General features: G+C 38.6%; 1 protein-coding gene across 2 annotated transcripts in view; it reads right to left on the bottom strand.

Moving 5' to 3' along the window:
• The window catches only part of adamts17 (ADAM metallopeptidase with thrombospondin type 1 motif, 17), a 150,653-nt gene that overhangs the window by 5,787 nt on the left and 122,521 nt on the right, over positions 1 to 22,345 (bottom strand). For both annotated transcript variants that reach the window (XM_034308734.2, XM_034308735.2), the window contains 3 exons: positions 21,859 to 21,994; positions 15,441 to 15,645; positions 13,288 to 13,440 (listed from right to left, as the gene is read on the bottom strand). In XM_034308734.2, coding sequence (XP_034164625.2) covers positions 13,288 to 13,440; positions 15,441 to 15,645; positions 21,859 to 21,994 — 494 coding nt within the window. The remainder of the gene's footprint in view (positions 1 to 13,287; positions 13,441 to 15,440; positions 15,646 to 21,858; positions 21,995 to 22,345) is intronic.

Raw genomic sequence — 22,345 nt, 5'->3', positions numbered from 1 at the left:
ATACATCCTATACACAGCTATAAGACTTTATAGCCCCTGACGTACACTATAAGGCCAAAAGATGGCCTGACCATCACACCAATATGTACTTTCTGAACATCCCATGCTAGAATTAGTTCCCCTTTTGCTGTTATAATAACCTCCATTCTTCTGAGAAGTTTTTCCACTAGATTTTGGAGCATGGTTGTCGGGATTTGCTCATTCAGCCACAAGAGCATGAGTGAGGTCAGGCACAGAAATTGGACAAGGAAGCCTGGGGTGCAGTCGGTGTTCCAGTTCATCCCTAAGATGTTCAGTGGGGTTAAGGTCAGGGCTCTGTGTAGGCCCCTCAAGTTCTTCCATAACAACTTTGGCAAACCATGACTTTATGGACCTCACTTGTGCACGGGGACATTGTCATGCTGGAACAGTTTTGGGTCCCTCAGTTCCAGTGAAAGTAAATCATAGAGCTACAACATACAAAGACATTCTCGACAATTGTGTACTTCCAACTGTGTGGCAACAGTTTGGAGAAAGTCCACATATGGGTGTTATGTTCAGGTGTTCACATACTTTTTGCTATATAGTGTATCTCCCATAAAGTTTGGGCAAGAGGGTAAAAATAAATGCTATGAATAAACCATAGGCACCTCTATGTATGTAGCAATTGTATTCCAATGAGAGACACAGGTTCTGAAATGTCAGAATGAGTGTGCTTGTCGGGCTCACGCTCAACCAACTCTTGAATGAAGCTTTATCCACAGGCAACAAATTAGCTAAACTCAATCAGCTTGTTCCAGTACATTCTAATAAACATGCACATCCACAGACCTGGAACAGATTCCATTAATCTTACATCTTGGCAGATCTAAACAAAGAAGAGCAATTAATGCATAATAAGCCAATTAAATTTTGATCCAATAGGGTTTGTTGGCTTTTTTTTACAAATGCATTAAAAATTCGCTGAGGACCTTAAACTGCAGGCTAATTAATTTTGTCAATTAAATATCCATTCCCCATCCAACAAAATCGCACACTGTGACCTTAGAGAGTTGAAACAAACATAGTGAAGACTATAAAAATGTTAAAAGCCCATTGATTAAACTGAATTTATTCATGAGCTGAAAAACAGTTAGGGACTAGGGATTCAGGACTGACTCTTAATATATTATGTCGATCAGATATTTAAAAAAAAAAATTGCAGACCCAATTATGACGATATCCAAACACAGCCATTTACATTTATCCATGTGAATATTTTATCCATAGAATTACATAACTTTGAAATTAAGGTTCAAACATCAAACAGTTTCACCTCACTAATGCAGAACTTTAACTGGTTTCAGATGGAAAGCCAGACCACCAATCTGAGTCTGATAAACAGAGAAATATGTAGAAGACGATAGAAAAATATGCAATTAACATAATTTTTAAGCAACATGGCAGCTGGTTAACCAAGCACACTCCAGTACAAAATCTGGAACTTTATAATTACTTATGTTTAATTAGTTACAACGTCTTAACATTCGTAAGCCAGGACATTATTGCCATATCTCACTATTAATGTTTGGGCATTGAGTCATTTAAACTTGCCACCTTCTTCACATTTTAGACCTTGCAATTGCATTATGAATATGTTTGAACTGGATCAACATTACCTCATTTCTATAAGAATACTACTAGAGCTAACAGCATTGTTTCTACTGCTATTGATGGTCCCTAAAGATATCCTAAAGGTTTGCACTTCCCAACAACAATCAATGCTCAAGTCTCACCCTAGCTTCAGTGGATAATTGCACCTGGATACTGCAAACTTCAAAGAACTGCTGCTGTAATCATAAAGCCTGCCCTTTGCTAATAACAAAACCCTAATTCATAATATATTCACACAGAACATGCTGGCATCACACTTAGTACTGTATAGTATACAGTTGTAGAAGAATAATGGTTAATAATCCAACTATCCAATGACACTTAGAAGAGGATGTTCCCTTTAGAGTCTAGTTTCACTGAAGGTTTCTTTCTCATGTCATCTCAGTTTTTAGTACTCTTTGATATTGATATCGAACTTGAGTAACATGCTAATTTTTATTTAGTTCTGTTTATGTTGTTTCTGCTGTGTGCTGCTAGCAATGAACCTATCATGCTGAGTTTCAGGGTTAAGATATTATGGCAATTAAACAGCCATATCTTTAATAGAGAGTGCTACTGTGGCTGACCCGGGAGCAGAGAGCTGTATGAGGGAGCATGGTCATTAAAAAAGGGCACAAGATGGTGTGATTTGCACATTGACTCGCAAGCAAATTGTAGACCCTGGCAAGTGAGGAGGAAGGAAGAGAGCATGTCTCAGTGCTCAGTGCTCATAGAACTGATGCGCTCTCACGTGACAGTTTCTTTAAGTATTTGGTTCATTGCTCCATGCTTGTAAATACACTATAGGGCCAAAATATCCCACCCATAAGTGGGCCTTCCTCAAACTGTTGCCACAAAGTTGAAGCACAGAATTGTTTAGAAGGTCTTTGTATGCTCTAGCATTATGGAGTCTCTTCACTGGAACTAAGAAGCCTAGCCCAAATCTGGTCCAGCATGACAATGCCCCTGTGCAGAAATCAAGATCAATAAAGACATGGTTTGCTGATTTTGCTGTGGAAGAAGGCCTGCACAGAGCCCTGATCTCAACCCAATGAACACTTCTGGGATGAATTGGAATGCTGACATGAGCCCTAGGTCTTCTTATCCAACATCATTGTCCAACCTAACTAATGCTCTTATGGCTGAATGGTCACAAATCCCCACAGTTCCAAAATCTACAGATAAGACTTCCCAGAAGAGTGGACGCTGCTATAGCAGCAAAGGGGGACCAGCTCCATATTAATGCCCATGGTTTTGGAAAGGGATTTCCAAAAGATTAAGCACATCTGGTTGTGATGGTCAGGGGTCCACATACTACTGGCTGTATAGTGTACCTTTGTGTGCACACAATTCATGGTACCTTTGCTCATTTTTATTGACCATGCTTGCTGATACTGCTCTGCATGCTCAGATCAGCTGCCCTTGTGATCTCTATTAAAGATATTGTTAAAATGCCATAACGATGTTTTATCAGGTCGATAAAGATACAGAGGAAGCTACTGTAGTAGCTCCTCTTGATATTTTTGCAGAGCACAGTTGGCAGTCTGGAGTATGTCCAGATCGCTGTTCATTAGAGCAGAAACCTACACTAGAGGCTTACATCACATAGTATCACATGTTGGTATGTTTGAGCATTTTTTAAAAAGAGTGCAAGTATGAGCAAATCAGCATGGTATTTGACCAATACCTAATACCAGTATTAGTATTGATGTATCCCTATCAGAAGTTACAACGACTGCAAGGTCTTGAACACAAATGATCTTCTCTGCACATATGGATAATAACGAACTCCACAGAGTCCAGTATGGATAATAGTGACTTGCATAGCCAAACTGCAGAGGATACTCTACAAACACAGATTGTTAATTTGAGTGGTGACATATACTTTGCATAATCTGAACAAATACAGTTTTAAATGTGTATGTCCCCACACAAGCCTCATTCTTCACCACACAATGTTTCACTTTTACAAGCCACAATGGACTAGTCAAAATCAAATCAGCATGCTGTGTGTGTCTCTCTCTCTCCACTGATATAAATACATACAAGGAAAAGTGAGACTCAAGTGATCCAGCTGAAAGCTTGCAGTGTGTGAGTGTAGAGCATAGTCATACTTTTAAATGCATTTATAAGCAGAAGTGGCATGGCACAGTGGCACCAAATCTTTCTATAAAATGTCCATTCCACTGATCAAAGCCAAGTCTGAACCCGAGGTTCAATTTTGAAAGGTAGAGCACTGGACTTGTGGGATACACTACTGCTTTCAACTTCTCAGAGCTTTTAGTTAGGGTGAACCCAAGAATGGTAAGAAATCCTGTACAAATGTTGTGCATTAAACAGCAAGTATTGTACTATAGTGGGGTTGGCAAACAGTGGCCCCTGGGGCAAATCTGGATGTCCTTATAAGATTGTTTGATCTGCTGTGTTAATTTTCTCTTTATCTGACGTATTGGCCTGCTTACATTTGCTTTTGACAATGAAGTTTTGCATGCGAAATTATATTCATTCCATTTAATGGAAACTGTCACATACAATGAGTTGTACCCTATGGCTCCAGACTTGAATAAATCAATTGAGGGAACTTGCAATTGCTTTACAAATATGTAATCCACATCAACATTTCCTAATTTCTATAAGTCTACTACTACGGCCAAAATGCTAACAGCGCCAAGCCTTAAGAGGAATTGTTTCTGCTGCTGTGGAAGGTCATGTGTCCAACTATAGGCCAACAGTAAACCTCCCCTTTATCTCCAAGATTCTAGAAAAGATTGTAGCACAGCAGTTATGCACATACCTACATAGAAATAGCATACATGAAATCTATCTGTCAGGATTTAGGCCTCATCATAGCACAGAGACAGCACTATTTAAAGTGCGAAATCACTTACTACTACTCTCCTAACCTGTGTTGCTTGACCTTAGTGCAGCTTTTTATACCAGTGATCATACTATTCTCCTTGATAGACTAGAAAATGTTGTTGGTGTTAAGGGAACAGCCTTGGCTCAAGACCTGGCTCAGGTCTTATCTGAATGATCGTTATCAGTTTGCAGATGTAAATGGTGACTTCTCTACACATACTAAGGTAAAGTTTGGTGTTCCGCAAGGTTCTGTTTTAGGCCCACTGCTTTTTATATATATATATGCTACTTGGTATTAGCTTCCACTGTTATGCTGATGACACACAGTTGTATGTTTCAGCAAAGCCAGATGAGAGACACCAGCTTAATAAAGCTGAGGAATGTGTAAAGGACATTAAACACTGGATGCTTATTAACTTCCTTCTACTTAATTCTGACATGACAGAAGTACTTGTACTAGGACCACATGCAGCTAGAAGTAAGCTTTCTGATTGCATAGTATCTCTGGATGGCCTTTCTGTTTCATCATGTGCTGCAGTAAAAGACTTTGGTGTGATTATTGACTTTCATTTGAAGCTCTTGTAGATAATATTACTAGGATACCCTTCTTTCATCTCGGAAATATTGCTAAGATAAGAAATATAATGTCACTACATGATGCAGAAAAACTAGTTCATGCTTTTGTTACCTCTAGGTTGGATTATTGTAATGCCTTACTCTCTAGATATTCCAGTAGGTGCATAAACAAGCTCCAGTTAGTCCAGAATGCAGCAGCCAGAGTTATTACTAGAATCAGAAGATATGACCATATCACCCCTTTCTTATCCACCCTGCAATGGCTCCCAATCAAATTTCGCATCGATTATAAAATGGTCTTGCACCACAGTACCTGAGTGAACTTTTGGCCTTTTATGATCCGCCATTCCAACTTCGATCAAAAGGTGCAGGTTACTTGTTGGTACCTCAAATAGTGAAGGCTACAACAAGGGGCAGAGCTTTCTCTTACAAAGCCCCACAATTATGGAACAGCCTTCCAATTAGTGTTCGGGACTAATTAGTGTTTGGGACTTAAACACAGTCTCAGTGTTTAAGTCCCGAACACTAATTAGTCCCAGTGTTTAAGTCTAGGCTGAAAACATATTTGTTTAGTCAAGCCTTCTGTGAATATTTGGAGCAGATCTGGAGGGTTCGGGGCATAGAGTGTTGTGGTGAACTGGGATGTTTGGATGCTGTCTGCTTTATGTCCCAGGGCGCCCTCATGCCTATGTTACCTTCTGGCTCTCACTTTTAGTTAGGCTGTCATAGTTAATCTTGCCGGAGTCTCTGCTTGCACTCTGCACACAATGTACATATTCTTTAACCATTAGGTGACAATTAGCATACCTGATACCTTAATCTCTCTCTCCCTCTCCCTCTCTCTCTCTCTCTCTCTCTGTTGAGCTACACATGCTACTCCTGAGATGCTAGTGATCCTGACCCCTTCTGCTCTCCGGACCTGCCTGATCCATCCTGATGTTGAGGATGGCCCCACATGGACAGCCTAAAGTTACGTGAGATTACTGTGGATGGTACTACTTAGAAACCATCAAGATGGCTTTGGAATTCAATTGATATGAACATTCTAAAATAGACTTCATGTGTAAACTATTATGAACTTTTGTGGTTGTACATCTGCACTTTTGACCATATAGTATACAGTTTAGAAGGGAACTATTTATAATAGCACCACCTGGTGTCACCCAGATGAGGATGGGTTCCCTTTTGAGTCTGGTTGCTCTCAAGGTTTCTTCCTCATATTGTCTAAGGGAGTCTTTCCTTGCCACTGTCACCTCTGGTTTGCTCATTAAGGTTAAATTCATAAATTTAAAATTTATATCCTGAATTTATATATTTCTGTAAAGCTGCTTTGTGACAATGTCCATTGTTAAAAGCACTATACAAATAAAATTGAATTGAATTGAGTCACACATGTACACCTTAAAGATTTACACTTCCCAAAATCAGTTTATGCCCAAGTCTCACCCATGCTTCAGTGGATAATCTCACCTCGATACTGTAAATTTGCATGCTGTAATCAGACAGCCCATCCTGTGTCAATACTATGACCCTGATTCACAATATACTCATACTGAACATCCTTTCAACACTCTTAGTACTGTCTGATTTTATAGTATACAGCTGTAGAAGAATAATGGTTAACAATCCAGGGTCACCCAGAAGAGGATGATTCCCCTTTAAACTTTGGTTCCTCTGAAGGTTTCTTCCTCATGTCATCTCAGGGACTATTTCTTTTGTACTACTGCCTCTTGCTTGCTCATTTGGAATCTAAACCTACATCCAGATTTTTGTAAAGGTGCTTTGTGATGATATCTATTGTTAAAAGTGCTATACAATTAAAACTGAATTGTATTGTTGTAGTGTGCTTTCTTCTGATCCCACCTAATTGATAATGACATGCAAATTCATGCAAATTGCACTGTTGCACTGGCAGGTCTAACAAAATGCTTAGAGCTTTATAACAATATTAATAGGCTTTTGTTGCCATTGTTTTTGATGGTATTGTGGTAATGGTAAGATGATTATATTAATTGTTTTACAATCCTGTAAAATGGTAAGCTAGTGGCAGACCCATCACACCTACAAAACCATGTTTCCCAATAAACAGCACTAAAAAAAACACAAGCCCATAGTCAGATTTAATTGCTGACTGCTGCTGTATACAATGCACAGATTGGGAAGATAACACAAGGAGCCTTTTTGGTGTGATATAATTTTGCTGGCAGAATTGAACCAATTTCAACCTCCCATCCAGTTGACAAATGTAGCATCTAATTTTGTCATCTGTTGCCAGCACTCACAATGTGTTTCACATAATTGGACAAACATGGCATTCCAAAAAAATCAGGATCATCCAAGTAGAGAACAGATTTCATAGCTCAGTTGGGCTGAATGCATGCAATATGCCACAAAGTGAGCAGAGCCACACCAAGTCATTCAGACTAGTGACTTGGGTTAACTTGTCTTAACCCATGATCAGAATAATCTGCTTGGGTTTATTAAGATAATTTGTGGAGTAATGTCAGGTGCAATTGTCCTCAAATGTCTCCAAGAATTAAAAAAAAAGAACAATTAAATAAAACTTTGGATATTGTAGAAAACATACAACCCACTACCAATATTTACTCACTCATTCATTCATTCATCTTCATGGTTGTTATAGAGGTTATCCCATAAACACTGGGCATGAGGTGCGAATACCACCTCAGATGGGAAGCCAGTCATTCACACACCCATTCACTCTTAGTGGCAATTTAGCATAGCCAATACACCTACAGGAATGGCACCCCACTATCAATATTTCGGTAATTCAACCAGTTTATACAATGCAGCAGCATCCAGGAGCTGGTGGTGGACTTTAGCGAGAAGGACCCCTCTCACACTTGTCTGCATTCACAAGAGCGATGTAAAGATTGTTATAATAAGGCTGTTCACAGGAAGGGACCCTACCTGCTAATGGTGCTTGGGTCCTTCAATGAATATAACAGTGTTCCATCAAACAGTAGCAGCAAGGGACACTTTTATGCAGTGTGAGCTGGACCTATACTATCTGGAAGTGGTGGAGAGGAGTATGGTGACCAAATTTATGACCACCAAAAAACAAAGTCTACCACCCCTTTCCATGGCATACTTGTCAAAATGAAGAATGAAATCTTCGGCAATAGGCTGAGCCAACTATGGTCCATTTTCCAGAGTGCTAAATAGACAGATAAACAGACTTCCCTTTTCCCATTTCCTCATCCCCATCCAACACAAATTTCAGTCAAAGTGTGAACCAGCTCTCAGCATGCTAACTTAAACTCCTCCAGCCTCCTTGACCTGAAACCACAGCCTTTACCTTAATGTGAAACCAGAGCCCTGTCCCTCTTGACCTTGCCGGGGATCACCTAGTCTCCACTGCCTGCACCTCCTCCAGCTGTTGTGGATGAAAAGTGAACCGTGCTTCAGTGCTCAGAGCACTGAAGGAACATAATCCTCATTTTCTGAGTTTCCTCACTCTGAGCTGTGTTTGTAAAGTATAGCTGTAACCACAGGCAGGACAAGCCCAAGGCTCCTGCTGGCCTTTAGCCCTAAACTTTGCTCATAAAAGTTTATATTAAACTGCTCTCCCAAAGGCAGAGAGTGATGAAATGTCTCAAAACTTTACCATGGACAGGAACATGGGGTTTGATCTTACTTTATTGTTTTTTTTTTAACAGAAAATTTCCAAGGGTTATAAATGAAGGGTTACATTTATAAATGTTGATCCATAATAAAGCTTCATAAACTTACACTGGTACATAAACATAAAGCTTATATTTATCCCAAATAAAGCTGGGCTACGTAACTACAGGCAGCAGTGATGAAAAGTTGCATCCAACATCAACATGCTCTTGGCTGTTCTTACATTTCATCAAGTTCAAAATATAAACTTAGCCATATACTAATGTGCTGCTGCTTTAACCAGTGTGGTGTACAGTTGTGTGGAACAGCTCATTACTGGAGAACACAATACTCATTAGTAGAGCACAATAACTGATTTATATCAGTAACTGAGTAAGAGATGGAGAAAATCCTATATTTGATTCCATAACTACCCACACAATATGGATATTAACTTGTTGATTTGATTATTAGTTATATAAGTAGAGAATGTAGCAGTTACTTGGCAACATTAGCAGCTTATTAGTGTTTTATTGAGTGTTTTCGCATACATACCTTATACTGTAGGTGTTACCTACTTCTCTGTAATAATAGCCTGCACATTTCCTGTTTCTGCAAATGCACAGGCTAGATAATGCTTAGTAGTAACTTGTGCTCTCAATAAACTGTCGCCACACTTAAAAACCTTATAAATTACGTCTCTTATTTGCTTATGTTCAGTACACAGCTCTATTTTATTGCACCCTCCAGAGTACTAAGTATGTATGTCATGTAAAACATGTTATTTATCAAAACAGTCAAACTCGATTATGCTAAAAAAAAAAAAAAAAAAACCTGAAATAATTAAATATGACATTGGTAATTTTTTTTTTTTTTTACATTGGTAATACTTTGCATTAAAGGTCACATACATTTCCAAAAACTGTAGTTATAAAGGAGAAGCAGATAAAATCTATAATAAGGCAAAAATATAAGAACATTAAATAATGTACTATTGCCAATTATCTGCTGTATTGGATTTTATTATTATTATTATTATTATTATTATTATTATTATTATTATTAAGTGTTATAAGTGTTTCCCTGAATTCCTACCAGAAGTGTAGCATAAGTGATGGGTTTGTGTTGCATGAGTGAACATCTGTTCAATCAACACTGTATGCATTTTGTATGTGCTAGTGGCATGACAGTATGCTTCGCTTTTAGCAAGAAAACTAATGACCAAATGAACAACACTGACAATGAAACATGGGGAAAGAGACGGGGCAGAGAAAAAGCCATGTATGTGCCTTTATTCCGGTTGTCCTTGAGTATCATTACTGTACAACCCCTCTGCTATGCAAGACCAGGTGGCACAATCATGACACCTTTGTAGATTTTTATTTTAAATAAAGGTCACAGAGAGGCACAGTAGGTAGCGGTGCTGCCTCACTGTTCTAGGGTTCCCTGAGATCAGATTTTTTTTCCACAGATGATATCAGAGGGACATTAAAATTGGAGACACTGCTTATCTCGAAGACCAAATTATTTCAGCTAATCTTTCAAACTATCATCACACTTACAGTAGAATGCACTGAATTTACAAATAACTTATTTTATTAATTAAAAAACAAAAATTAAAAGTGTGATACAATATTATATGAGGATTTCACAACCTTGATTTAGTATTTCGTGGCTACATTAAGTTGTCTGGATCAAGTGCTATTTTTATAAGCTTCCAAACAGAAGCCATATTGTTACATTAAACCAAATGTGCATTGACTGTAATAATTACAACTAAGTCTATTCATGCAGAAATATATTAGTAATATACTAGACTTCTATTAGATGTTTATTTCAATGTTTGCCATCTTCTCATTCATATATTATATGATTCTTTTTTATTTTTCATTTTTAAATTGTCCCTTGCATTTATGTTACATTTTATAATATTAATAGTAAAGAAAAAAAGGTATTTCCTTCTTAGGTCCACATTTTCTAATTTGATTTCTTGTCTAAAATCAGGCAACCTTGGAGGCATGAACTATTCACAGGTGATTTGCATAAAAATCTACTTTAGCAACTACGTAAGTCAACTCTAAATAGGCGTAACTTACCCTACATAAATACTCACATAATGTTTGAGCTTAAGTCACCAACTCTGAATGAGACCCTATGTCTTCAATTATTAAGCATTTAGATTTTACATGGAACTTATTTTTGACTCTTTTTAAATTGTAAAAACATCACTTCATTTTGATTTAACTTTTCCCCCTCTGTTAGTCTTGCACTTAATTAGTAGCATTTTAAAATAATGTAAGGGTGTGTTTGAGTGTTTTGGATAAAAGACATGTGCATCATTCTCATTTAAAGACACACCTAAATTAGTTGCTATTTATGCAATTTCCTTCCTGAATGGAAGCTCACACATAAGAGCCCATGAAAGCATCTATACAGTGCCTTTTCAACATCCACTCTTCAGTATGTTTGCTGAAATTGATAGGTGAAGCTCTGTTTTTTCATTAGTAATTTCACCTAAAGCCAGAGTGGTATTACTTTAGCACTCAGGCAGAATAATAAGAGGAAAGGCATCACAACAGGAATATATACAACCTAGTAAAACATGTACAGAGCCCAGAGTGTACCAGAGGACGTCAGGATAAAAACCCTTTAGGAAAGAAAAGGCAGCTTTTAGTAAACAAAAAAAAAAAAAAAAGAATCTTAAAATGCATATGCTGTAAAGGTTTACTGTTCAGAAAAAACAATACCTCCCTAGTAATTGGCCTTTTCGTCATGGCAGGTACCAGCAGTACAGTCATCCCACATAAAACAGTGTAGCTTTAACTTCAACAGTGATGACAGAATAAGTAGCCTCATCACTGAACTGAACTAACAGTGGTATAAATAAAAGCTCTCTACATGCCCATCTGTGCGTTTTCTCCTCATGCAAATACAGTAAATCTAATCTGGAAACTGGCCTCAGCTTTCAGAGCCTGTGTGTTAAGAGCTCAGGCTGCCTAGACACCTGGGATTCAATTTGTTTATTGCCACTAAAATCACTATAAACAAAGGAGCAATCGCGCTCCGTTTATTGATGTGCTAAAGTTTTTAGATTAGCACTCCAGCTCTAAGAGTGTGTATAAAAATGGCCAACAGCTAATGCACAGAAAAGGCAAAAATAAAGTGGACATGCTGCTGTATCATCATTTGTCAGCTTTATGGAAATGCACTGGCCCTTAATAGTGATACTTTTGTCATATACTGTATAATGTGTGCTCTTACATTAACAAATGTCCTATCAATAAGAAAATTGTGTGGGTAAATATAAAAATATTTATTTAACCACTTGAGGATAACTACTTGGAACTATATTATCAATCAAATCACTTCTAATGTACACACTCTTGTTCACACCTACCTGAGTCTGATACTTACGAGGAGCAGCACCAAACCATATGCTGCATAAAAAAGTGATTTTTTTAATCCAGATTTGATCCAGATTTAAGATGGCTGCCTGTGCTGTTAGTATTGTGACAAGCAACTCTATGTGACATTTATTCAATTCAATTCTAACATATCTGTATAACGCTTTTAACGACAGCTTTACAGAAATCCAGATGTAGATTTAGACCCCTAATGAGCAAGCCAGAGTTGACCATGGCAAGGAAAAAAGTCTCGACATGGAGAAGAAACCTTTAAACCAGACTCAAAAGGAAACTCATCCTCTTCTGAGTGACACCAGATACTGGGATTTTGATCATTACATTAGATCATACAGCCATACAGAGAAAAGACAAACAGTACTAAAAATCTCGATGTGGCTTAAGGTGAGTGTGAGATGATTTAAGCTTCGATTACTTATAGCTACATTATCTTCATTGCAATAATAAAGAACACCAAAAAATCTTGGCTGATTGCCTATATCTGGGGTAAGATGAAAATTTTGTTTTTCCTTTTGGCTTAACTATCTTGTAACGTTAGATTTAGGTGGATGAATAGCTTAATATAGCTACACTATTACACAGTTCAGTAAAATAAATCTTCATTAAGATGCAAGTAAGATGCAAGTATCAGTGTGTCTGCATGTGTGAGTGTGTGTATGTGGTACTTGTGAACACCTGACCATCACAACCATCCCAGTCCAGATTTAGTCCCTTATTTTCTGTTATAATAACCTTCTGGGAAGGCTTTCCACCAGATTTTGGAATGTGGCTTTGGGGATTTGCCCATTTAGCCACAAGAGCATTAGTGAGGTTGGGCACTGATTTAGGGCATCAGATGTCAGTGGGGTTGAGGTCAGGACTCAAGTTCTTCTTCTCCAACCTTGGCAAACTATGTCTTTATGGACCTCACTTTGTGCAAAGGGGCACTGTCATACAGGAACATGTTTGGGCCCCTTATTTCCACTGAAGAGAAATTTTAATGCTACAGCATACAAAGACATCGTATACAATTGTGTGCTTCCAACTTTGTGGCAATAGTTTGGACAAGGTACACATATGGGTGTGATGGCAAGGTGTCCACAAACCTTTGGCCATATATATATATATATATATATATATATATATATATATATATATATATATATATATATATATATATATATGTGTGTGTGCGTGTGTGTGTGTGTGTGTATACCTTGGACCAGTCTCCTGTCTTCCACTCATAGCATTTTGAGTAATCTTCACATGGCTCCTGGTGGGTGGGACGGGAGGCAGGGTCACAAAGCCCCTGGGGATTTGTGCATGTCACTATCCTTTTCCTGGTGCCCCGCCCACAATTAGATGAACACTGGAGGGATGGAGGGAGAGATAACAGGAAAAGAAAGCAGAGAAAAGAACAGGTAGAAGTATAGGGAAAATAAGGAAGAAAGAGGGGGAAAAAAAACAGACTTGTTAAATGCCACCCCCTGTGGAGTCCTATTAACTAGTTTCTCCAATGAAAGAAGCTTTTCTTAATGAAGTGGATAACACACAGATTAGAAAGGGAGGGGAGAGGGAGAGAGAGAGAGAGAGAGACAGAGGGTGAAAGAGAGAGAGAAGCAAAAACTACCACAGTGCCCTCCACAGGTCAAGCTAAAGCATTACAGTTGCATATGTCATATATAAGCCCTAAATTCCTATATGACATTCCATTATAATATACCCTGATCAGGTACAGCTACCATACACACTCACTGTCCACTTTAATAGGAACACCTGTACACCTGCACTTTCATGCAATTATCCAATCAGCTAATCATGTAGCAGCAGTGCAATGCAAAAAAATCATGTAGATACAGGTCAAGAGGTTCAGTTAATGTTCACATCAAACATCAGAATGGGGAAAAAGTGATCTCAGTGACTTTGACCATGGCATGGTTATTGATGCCAGACAGGCTGGTTTCAATGTTTCAGAAACTGCTGATCTCTTGGTTTCGAACTGACAGGAAGGCTACAGTAACTCGAATAACCACTCTATACAACCATGATGAGCATAAAAGCATCTCAGAATGCACAAAATACCAAACCCTGAGGCAGATGGGCTACAACAGCAGAAAACCACATCAGATTCCACTCCTGCCATCCAAGAACAGAAATCTGAGGCTACAGTGGGCACAGACTCACCAAAACTGGGCGGGTGAAAACTGGAAAAAGATGTATCTGCATGATCTTTTTTTGCGCTGCTACCACATGATTGTCTGATTAGATAATTGCATGAGTGTACAGCTGTTCCAAATAAAGAGGATGGTGAGTGCAGGCCACTTTGTTGGTATAAAATTACTGACTAGCCCATCTGTTGCTGTGTACAGTTTCTCAGCCCCCTCTACTCCATCCATTATTGGAAAGGCACTATCAATGGAGTGTGTGTAGAGCTGGTACAAGTGTATTAGGTACAGCAGTATTGTTGGGGTTTTAAACACTGTATCCCTGGTTGCCACTTTATTAGGCATAACCAACCTTGTTAGGTGCATGGTTAGAGACTACAGCTCATTTCTTCTTATTTATATTCTTAATCATTGCCTAGCCTTCACCAGTGTTCTCTGACCACAAAACCACTGTTTGCTGGGTCGAGAGACAGTCCACGGACCAAACTTTCCAGCTATGACACTAAGCTGCTATGGGAAAAAAAATCATATCAACACTCTACGCCTGGTCCCAGAGCTACACAAACTATGTATAAAGTAGTTTTAGACTGTGCCATTTCAGCTGTCTTTTAAGACTATTACTTGTCACAATGTATGAGATGATCCCAATAAACTCTATAACAGACTATGCAATAAAGTGTTCACCATGTCAGATTACATGATGAAGATCCCCCTGTAATTAAAAGAAATTACTGCTTTTGGCTTATGTCATCAATCAGCACAATGCTTTACTGGGTGTGCAGTGACGAAGCACAGATTTGTACATACATGAAAGCTGTAATTCATTTCCATTCTTTCCATGCCACATCCCTTTTTGCCCTGTCATGATAGAACTGTGATAAATCTCTCTACCCTACAATTCAACAATCCACCCTTCCTTTAAATTCCACATTTCAATTATGTCTCCCCATTGTCAGTACTGTATTTGTAGCTATCCTGTGAGGCTTGCTTCATCCTATGCCATCATCCTATTGGTGGCTATTAGGTGAGTGTTGTAGCAGCACACTCACAATCTGAGATTTTAATTAAAAATTTGCCAAAACTTTGTCATCACAGTGTATTTTCTCCCATATACACTGGTCGTGCACTTCTTATGCACATGCTTTTAGTGAACTCAGTATGCAACATCACAGCGTCTGCATAAAACGGAAGGACATTTTCAAACCTGGCTCCACTCAGAGGCATCCCATGCAGTGAGACAGTGGCGTCCCTCGCAGTGTTGAATGCTCTCCGGCTTCACACCGAGGCAGTAGAGTTCTCGTGTGGGGAGGAACGAGCCGTTCTGGAGCTGATAAACACAGCCGACCTCACGCTGTTGTGCACCTTTTCCACACGTCACTGAACACTCACCCCAGTCACCTGCCACCCATCTGAGAGAGAGAGAAGAAATGGGGGAAGGTTAATAGAGACAGTCAGAAAAGGACAGTTGTTTCACATAGACAGGATATAGCGCATTTATGCAGAATCTAAAGCAATTTCCATATTCTAACTCCAGCTTTGGAAGTTGATTCAGAGATAAGCCCAAATACAGAAACTATGAACTGTGATCTGCTTCTTCTGGCTCCCGTATGTTACAATCATCAAACTAAGCCTGGCATTTTGAATCCAAGCATGCAAAGGCTGCGTAGAGTTAATAGGTGTGCGACCTTGACATTTAGAAATGACTTTCAGGTTTTCACAACCAAATCTCCAGAAAAATCCTCCTAGCCAAACTTTCCATTGTTAGAGGTGTTATGAACACTATCTGGTTTCTACAACTCTGCCTTGTCCACACCTCCTAATCAATTAATCCTTTTTTTGCATAAATGTTTTTTAAATTTGCATAAAAAGCCAGTCCAGAAGGGAAAAATGTAAAATGGCTCAACTTTCTTTTGCAGTTAACTGAAATTTCACCACAGAAGCTACTATTTTTCAAGTAGTAAAAAGCAAATTATGGATATAATTTGGCAGGGGTTCTAATATGTTTCCTTATATAAAGAGTCAGCTTGAGATAGGGTAGGTTCTCTACTTTGATTTTTAAAAAAAAATCATTCTGAAAGTATTTCTATAAACACAAAAAATTAAAGGTTTCATACAACAAGCCCTTGAGCCTTGGTACCACTAACTCTGAGAAGCCTATACACTCACTGATCACTATATTAGGAACACCTGTTCACTTGCACATTCATGTAATTATCCAAACATGAAGCTGTAGAGCTATATCCGCATTATTTTATGTTAACATAGCTCAAGAGCTTCACAGTGAATAAAATAATGCAGCTATAGCTCAAGAGCTTCATGTTAATGCTTACATCAAACATCAGAATGGGGAAAATAGGATCTCAGTGACTTGTGGTTTGAGTATTTCAGAAGCTACTGATCTCCTGGAATTTTCACACACAACAGTCTCTAGAGTTTACTCGGAATGCTGCGATAAACAACCTAAGTTCTGTGGGTGGAAATGTAGATGAGAGAGGACTGAGGAGAATCGCCAGACTGGGCCAAGATGACAGGAGGTCTATAGTAACTCAAAAAACATCTCTTTACAACCGTGGTGAGCAGAAAAGTATCTCAGAATGCACATGTCTAACCTTTAGGCGGATGAGCACACAAAAGTGCAGCTGACAGATATGTACCTTTCTAACATCTTGTGGAATCCAAGCCATTAAATATAAAAGCATATAAGAATATGTTCTTAATAAAGTGACTGGTGTGTATGTGCTTCCATCACTTCCTTCTTCTAGTTTCCCAGTGTTGCTCCAAGTGTCATCTCTGTCTGCCTTGATCTTGAGTATGGACATGCCTGTGTTATCGCTGTCTGCCTGTCCCTTGACCCATGCCATGCATACTGGCAGTCCTTGAATAAGTTCTAATACATGTTCTGCCTTTGACTTCTCTTTGATAAAAAAAAGGCACATCAGATGATGCAATTGCATTTACGTAGACCATATCTCATGATAAAGTTGCATAGTAATAATAATAATTACCTCTATGGAACCACACTTAATCATGGTGACAGCATCCACTCAGCGCGATAGGGCAAAGGCCTTTATCTCTCTATTGTCACAAGCAGGGTCATGGAAAATGTATGATTTAATATGCAGTAAATCACTAAATGTCCATCAGAGAATAAAAACAATAGTGTCAGCAATTAGACTTTCCTAATAAACTCAACAGTGACGCCACAAATGGAGCCAGAGAAACATCTGGAATCTGCAGGGAGCTTTTCTGTCTCCAAGTGTCTGATGTTGTAATAAACCTAAAGCCAATTTAAAGTCTATAAAAGGACTGCACTGCTTTTTTCTGTTCTTATTGTTTTTGGATTTTATATAGTCAGGCATTTCTGGTAGCTCATTTCCTTCTCTCATATAAAGCTTTTTTTGTACACCACTTGCAACCAAGGCTTTAAATGTTTGACAAAAAGGAGACATTATGAAAAGAGGACACAAGAAAGGTAAAGCAGCACAAATAATACAAGGTAACAAGACAAATGAGTCATAATTTCTGTAATGGCTGGCTGACAGTTTTCACAGGTGGCTCTTCTTTTTACTTCACACTTTCTTCCCATTCATGTTACTGTACCACAATCCTATGAGAATGGTTAAATGGCATTTGGCTAGACACTCAGTGTACGTAATTCAACAGGGGAACACATGGCTAGACAGCTACATTGATTTTGGCTTTTCTGTAGAACTGTAGAGGTTTTTGAAGTTTCTGGTAGCTCATATTTTCCTGCTCTTAATTGCTATTTTTCATGTCTGAATTCCACATTACTCAGGCTTTACATGTTTGATGAAAATAAGATATGCTTTGCAGCTTAATACTGTTTTGAACACACTCCTGCTGAGTTCCTCTCATGCTTAGGAAGTCATAATGGTTTGCTAGTAAATTAGCGTGAGAACTTCAGAGATTTCTTAACAGATAAAATATAAAAAAAAATGATAGTCATCTGTTTATATATTTTTTGATCGATGCACAGTCACAATGGCTTAATGACTTGTATGCTAGCTAACTAGCACAGTAATAAGCTGGTTAGCTAACTACCTAGCACAGTAAGGTAATGAACTTAATCAACTGTCATGTTCTGACTGAGTCGTTACATAAACCTCAGTTAGCGCTAACTAGCTGGCTTGATAACTAGCTGTCACTACCAAGTAATGAGGTTTTGCTGGATCTCTTGTATAGATGGAACGACCGGTAAGATAGCAACAGGGATTCCCTCAAAGAAAAAGGGTGTTAAAAAGAGAGTGTGTTAAAAACAGTAACAGAATGCAGCTATCAAGAAGACCCCCAGGGACAAATTGTCCTGAGAACTCTTGTCCTGAGTTGTAGCAATCAGATTTCATGTCTAGGCTATACGTTTTTCAGTCCTTGCTGCTCTGTGGACAAGTAGGTTCTGTAAGCTGCTATCCACCAATCAGAGACAGACAATATGTACATTTAAACTTTCCCTGTTGTGCTAAGCACTACTAGTGCACTACTTGTTTCTAAATCGCATTTTCTTCTAAGCTAAATGCATCTGAAAATGCATTCTGGTACTCTGTAGGAACTATTTTTACTAGATGAATAAATTAGCGTGTATTGATGGCAGACAAACTTTTTTTTTTTCAAGAATTAACACCAACAGTGAACAAACTAAACAAAATACAGAACATGCATTGCAAAAAATGTCATACATCTCTTCTAATTGCAACTTTAGAGAAAATAAAGACACAACCAGACTCAACTAACAATTTTTGTGTATGATGTTAGGAGGGAGAATCACAGTTCAATACCAAAGCCCTGCTGCTGCTTGGTCAAGGGTACAACACAATACGCTACAGAGACTTTACCAAAATAGGTTAAGAACTTTAGCTATACAGGGTTGTCCCTTCCCCAGTACTCACTTATTCAGACCTGCCGACCCTAAAGATGAACACATGTACACAGGACATTTTTAATACAATTCTTTCACAAATCACTTGTCTAAGGTAGAAACCTGAGTTCGCGTATATACTGGGATTACAGAAACCATAAGGTTGCTTGGGAAGGAAAAAAGATGCCGCTTTCTGTTTTACTTAAGATGTTACCATTAGAACGGTTTACATGGACATTTTTTCTTCCTATTCTAAGAAAAAGAAGTTACATGCATGAATTTGTAAGAAAGTGTGCATGTAAACATTTCTATTGTCTACATTTAAACTAAAACAGACAAGTTTTTCCTTCCCAAGCAACCTTATGGTTACCATAAAACCCAAGGGCTTGGAGGTTACTGTAAAATGCTGTATATGCACAGTTTCTACCAAAAAGTGCTTGACTATGCTGTTTCTGTGCCGGCCAGGTCTGGAGAACAAACTACATTTTTAATCACTGTCTAATTATCATTACAATTTGAATGATTCCTAAAGAGTTAGATTTAGGTCTATTTAATCTTTTGTTAAGTTTTTGTTTCCATTGCAGCTGAAACTATTTTGGGCCAGATTTTTTGGTGGCATCCCTAATAAATATAGTTAACTGATGTTTACTATATATTTGTCTAAAGTTAGCCAAATCAAACACTGATTGATTTTATTTCATATTAATGAACTCAAAACATTCTCCATTTACCATGATGAAAATCAAGACAAGACAAAATATTACTAAAGTGAGATGATGGGAAGGGGACAGGGCTTCCAGGGTGTGATTTAATATTGGAGAGTTCAAACTACCTGCACAACTACGAATTGTTCCAGATTTATTTGTTGACTGGCTCATTTGCCATTTTTATTGGGGAAAAAGATGACTGATCTTTTGGTGTATTTTTTTGGTGTGCGCATAGCGGTGTGCTCTAATGTTAAAATGTTAAAATGCAGGGCTCATATGCAAAATGTGTGAAGGTTGGCATCTCTGATTGTTCTTGATAAGTGGCATCAGTGTATTTTACTAGCTAAATAGCTTGTCGTACCTTTGAGTTTTACTTTGTTAAACAGTGGTTAGACAGAAAGAACATACAATATTATCTAACAAAGTAATGTGATTCCTTTTAAAGAACATGATAAATGGTAACACCATCTGTTAGGAGGCAGATATTACAAGTTCAACAATGAGAACTTAACTCTAAAAAAAAAAATGTAAAGCACAAATCTGTTTTTTGTAGACACACACTGGTCCAATAAAAGACATGTATAATGAGCCCAGTGCACTTTGGGATTTCATTTCAGCAAGAGCAGATGATTCAATAATGTCCTCAGCATGAATCCAGATACAAATGGACCTTAGTATTATTATTTCTGAGCAACAATGGGAACACATCTCTTATTCATTCTTTTCCATAGGTACTCTCTAAGCTTATAAGAACAGAGATGCTATGTGTTATGCTTGGACCGAGTTTCATTTGAGTTCTGTTCACAAAGCTCTGGAATGTTATTTGCCTCAGCCATATTGTCTCATGAGTGTCTCTCCAAATCAGCATAGACTTGGCAAGACAAGCTCCACCATTTATATACATCTCAACAGTTGGACATAATTCACATCCACAGCTGTATGTGATCTCCAATAAAAATAGCACACTATAACTAATTATCACAGCCTTCATTTCTGTGTTTCAACAGTACATTTCCCCGATATCATCAGGGCTCATTTTACATGAAGGATATATGAGATTCACATAGTAGAGCCCAAAAAAAAAAAAATCAGTCTACCAGCAAAACCTGCTTTTACTTTATCCAGTGATCAAAAACTGATCCAAAATATTACTCAGATGATACTGAGTCAGTAATGGAGAAAATCAAGGTGGTGTAGCCTCTCTGCCTGTCAGTCCCAATCAAGGGGATGTAGCCTCTTGGTCTACCAGTCCTAACCAAGCAGGCAGGCAGGCTTTCTGCCTGTCAGTACCAACCAAGGAAACATGGCCTTTCTGCCTGTCAGTCCTAATCAAGGAGACAAGGCATCTCTGCCTACCAGTCCCAACCAAGGTAGTGTAGCCTCTCTACCTGTCAGTTCAGTGAAGGAGGCATGGCCTCTCTGCCTGTCAGTCCCAGTGATGGAAGTGTTACCTCTCTGCCTGTTAGTTCCAGTGAAGGAGTCATGGTCTCCCTGCTTGTCAGTCTCAACTAAGAAGGCATGGCCTCTCTGGCTGTCAGTCTCAACCAAGGAGGCATGGCTTCTCTGCTTACCAGTCCCAACAAAGGAGGCATGGCTTCTCTACTTGTCAGTGCCAACCAAGGTGGCATGGCCTCTCTGCCTATCAATCTCAACCAAGGACGTATGGCCTTTCTGCTTGTCAGTCCCAGTGAAGGTGTTGTGGTGTGGCCTCTCTGCCTGTCAGTCCCAACCAAGGAGGCATGGCCTCTCTGTCTGTCAGTCCCAGTGAGGGAGGCATGGTCTCTATGGCTGTCAGGCTCTTTGAGGAAGGCATAGTGACCAACTCATCAAAGTTATCTTAATTAATATCAAATGGTTGAATAACACTAAATCACACTACTTTTCCTCATATTGCATCAAAACAGCCCTAAACCATGTCATATTAAATTGTCAGCTGCTTTAATTTTATTTATCATAACATCACATCATATCGGAAGAAGAGATACACACTTGGCCTACTTCTACTACTTCTATCATGCCCTCCAGTAGAGCACTACGCTCACCTGTATTGGCAAGGATGAGTGTTGCAGTAACGGACTTGAGGTGCAGGGCGGTTCTCCGGGTGACAGAAGCTCTCATTCACCAGTGTCATGGTCTTATTAACCATCCTTATGCAGGAAACCACCGTCTTTCTTTCTCCTGGGAAAAACACACATAAAATAGTGAATGAAACTGTTAAACTCAATCAGGTTTGCACACAAAGTTTATTCTCAAAGTGAAACAAAACACATTAAAGCTTAGGGGAAATTCAAGCAGATCATAAAGGACATGGTTAAAGACAATTTGTCTTCCTATTGTTTCTTTGACCTTTACAGGCTGGACCAGGATTTGCAGAATCAGCACTATATTAGCAGTGATGTATTAAACCCCCCAAAAAGAGCATCTGATGTATTAAACCCCCCAAAAACGTAGACCCTAAAAAAGTGTACTACTTTGTGTCCTTATTGTTTTAGGATGTTACATTGTTAGAGGCTTGTAGTGGATTTTGGC

Source organism: Pangasianodon hypophthalmus, chromosome 11 (genome assembly GCF_027358585.1).
Source record: "Pangasianodon hypophthalmus isolate fPanHyp1 chromosome 11, fPanHyp1.pri, whole genome shotgun sequence".
NCBI lineage: Eukaryota > Metazoa > Chordata > Actinopteri > Siluriformes > Pangasiidae > Pangasianodon > Pangasianodon hypophthalmus.
This window is presented reverse-complemented; position numbering and strand designations above follow the sequence as displayed.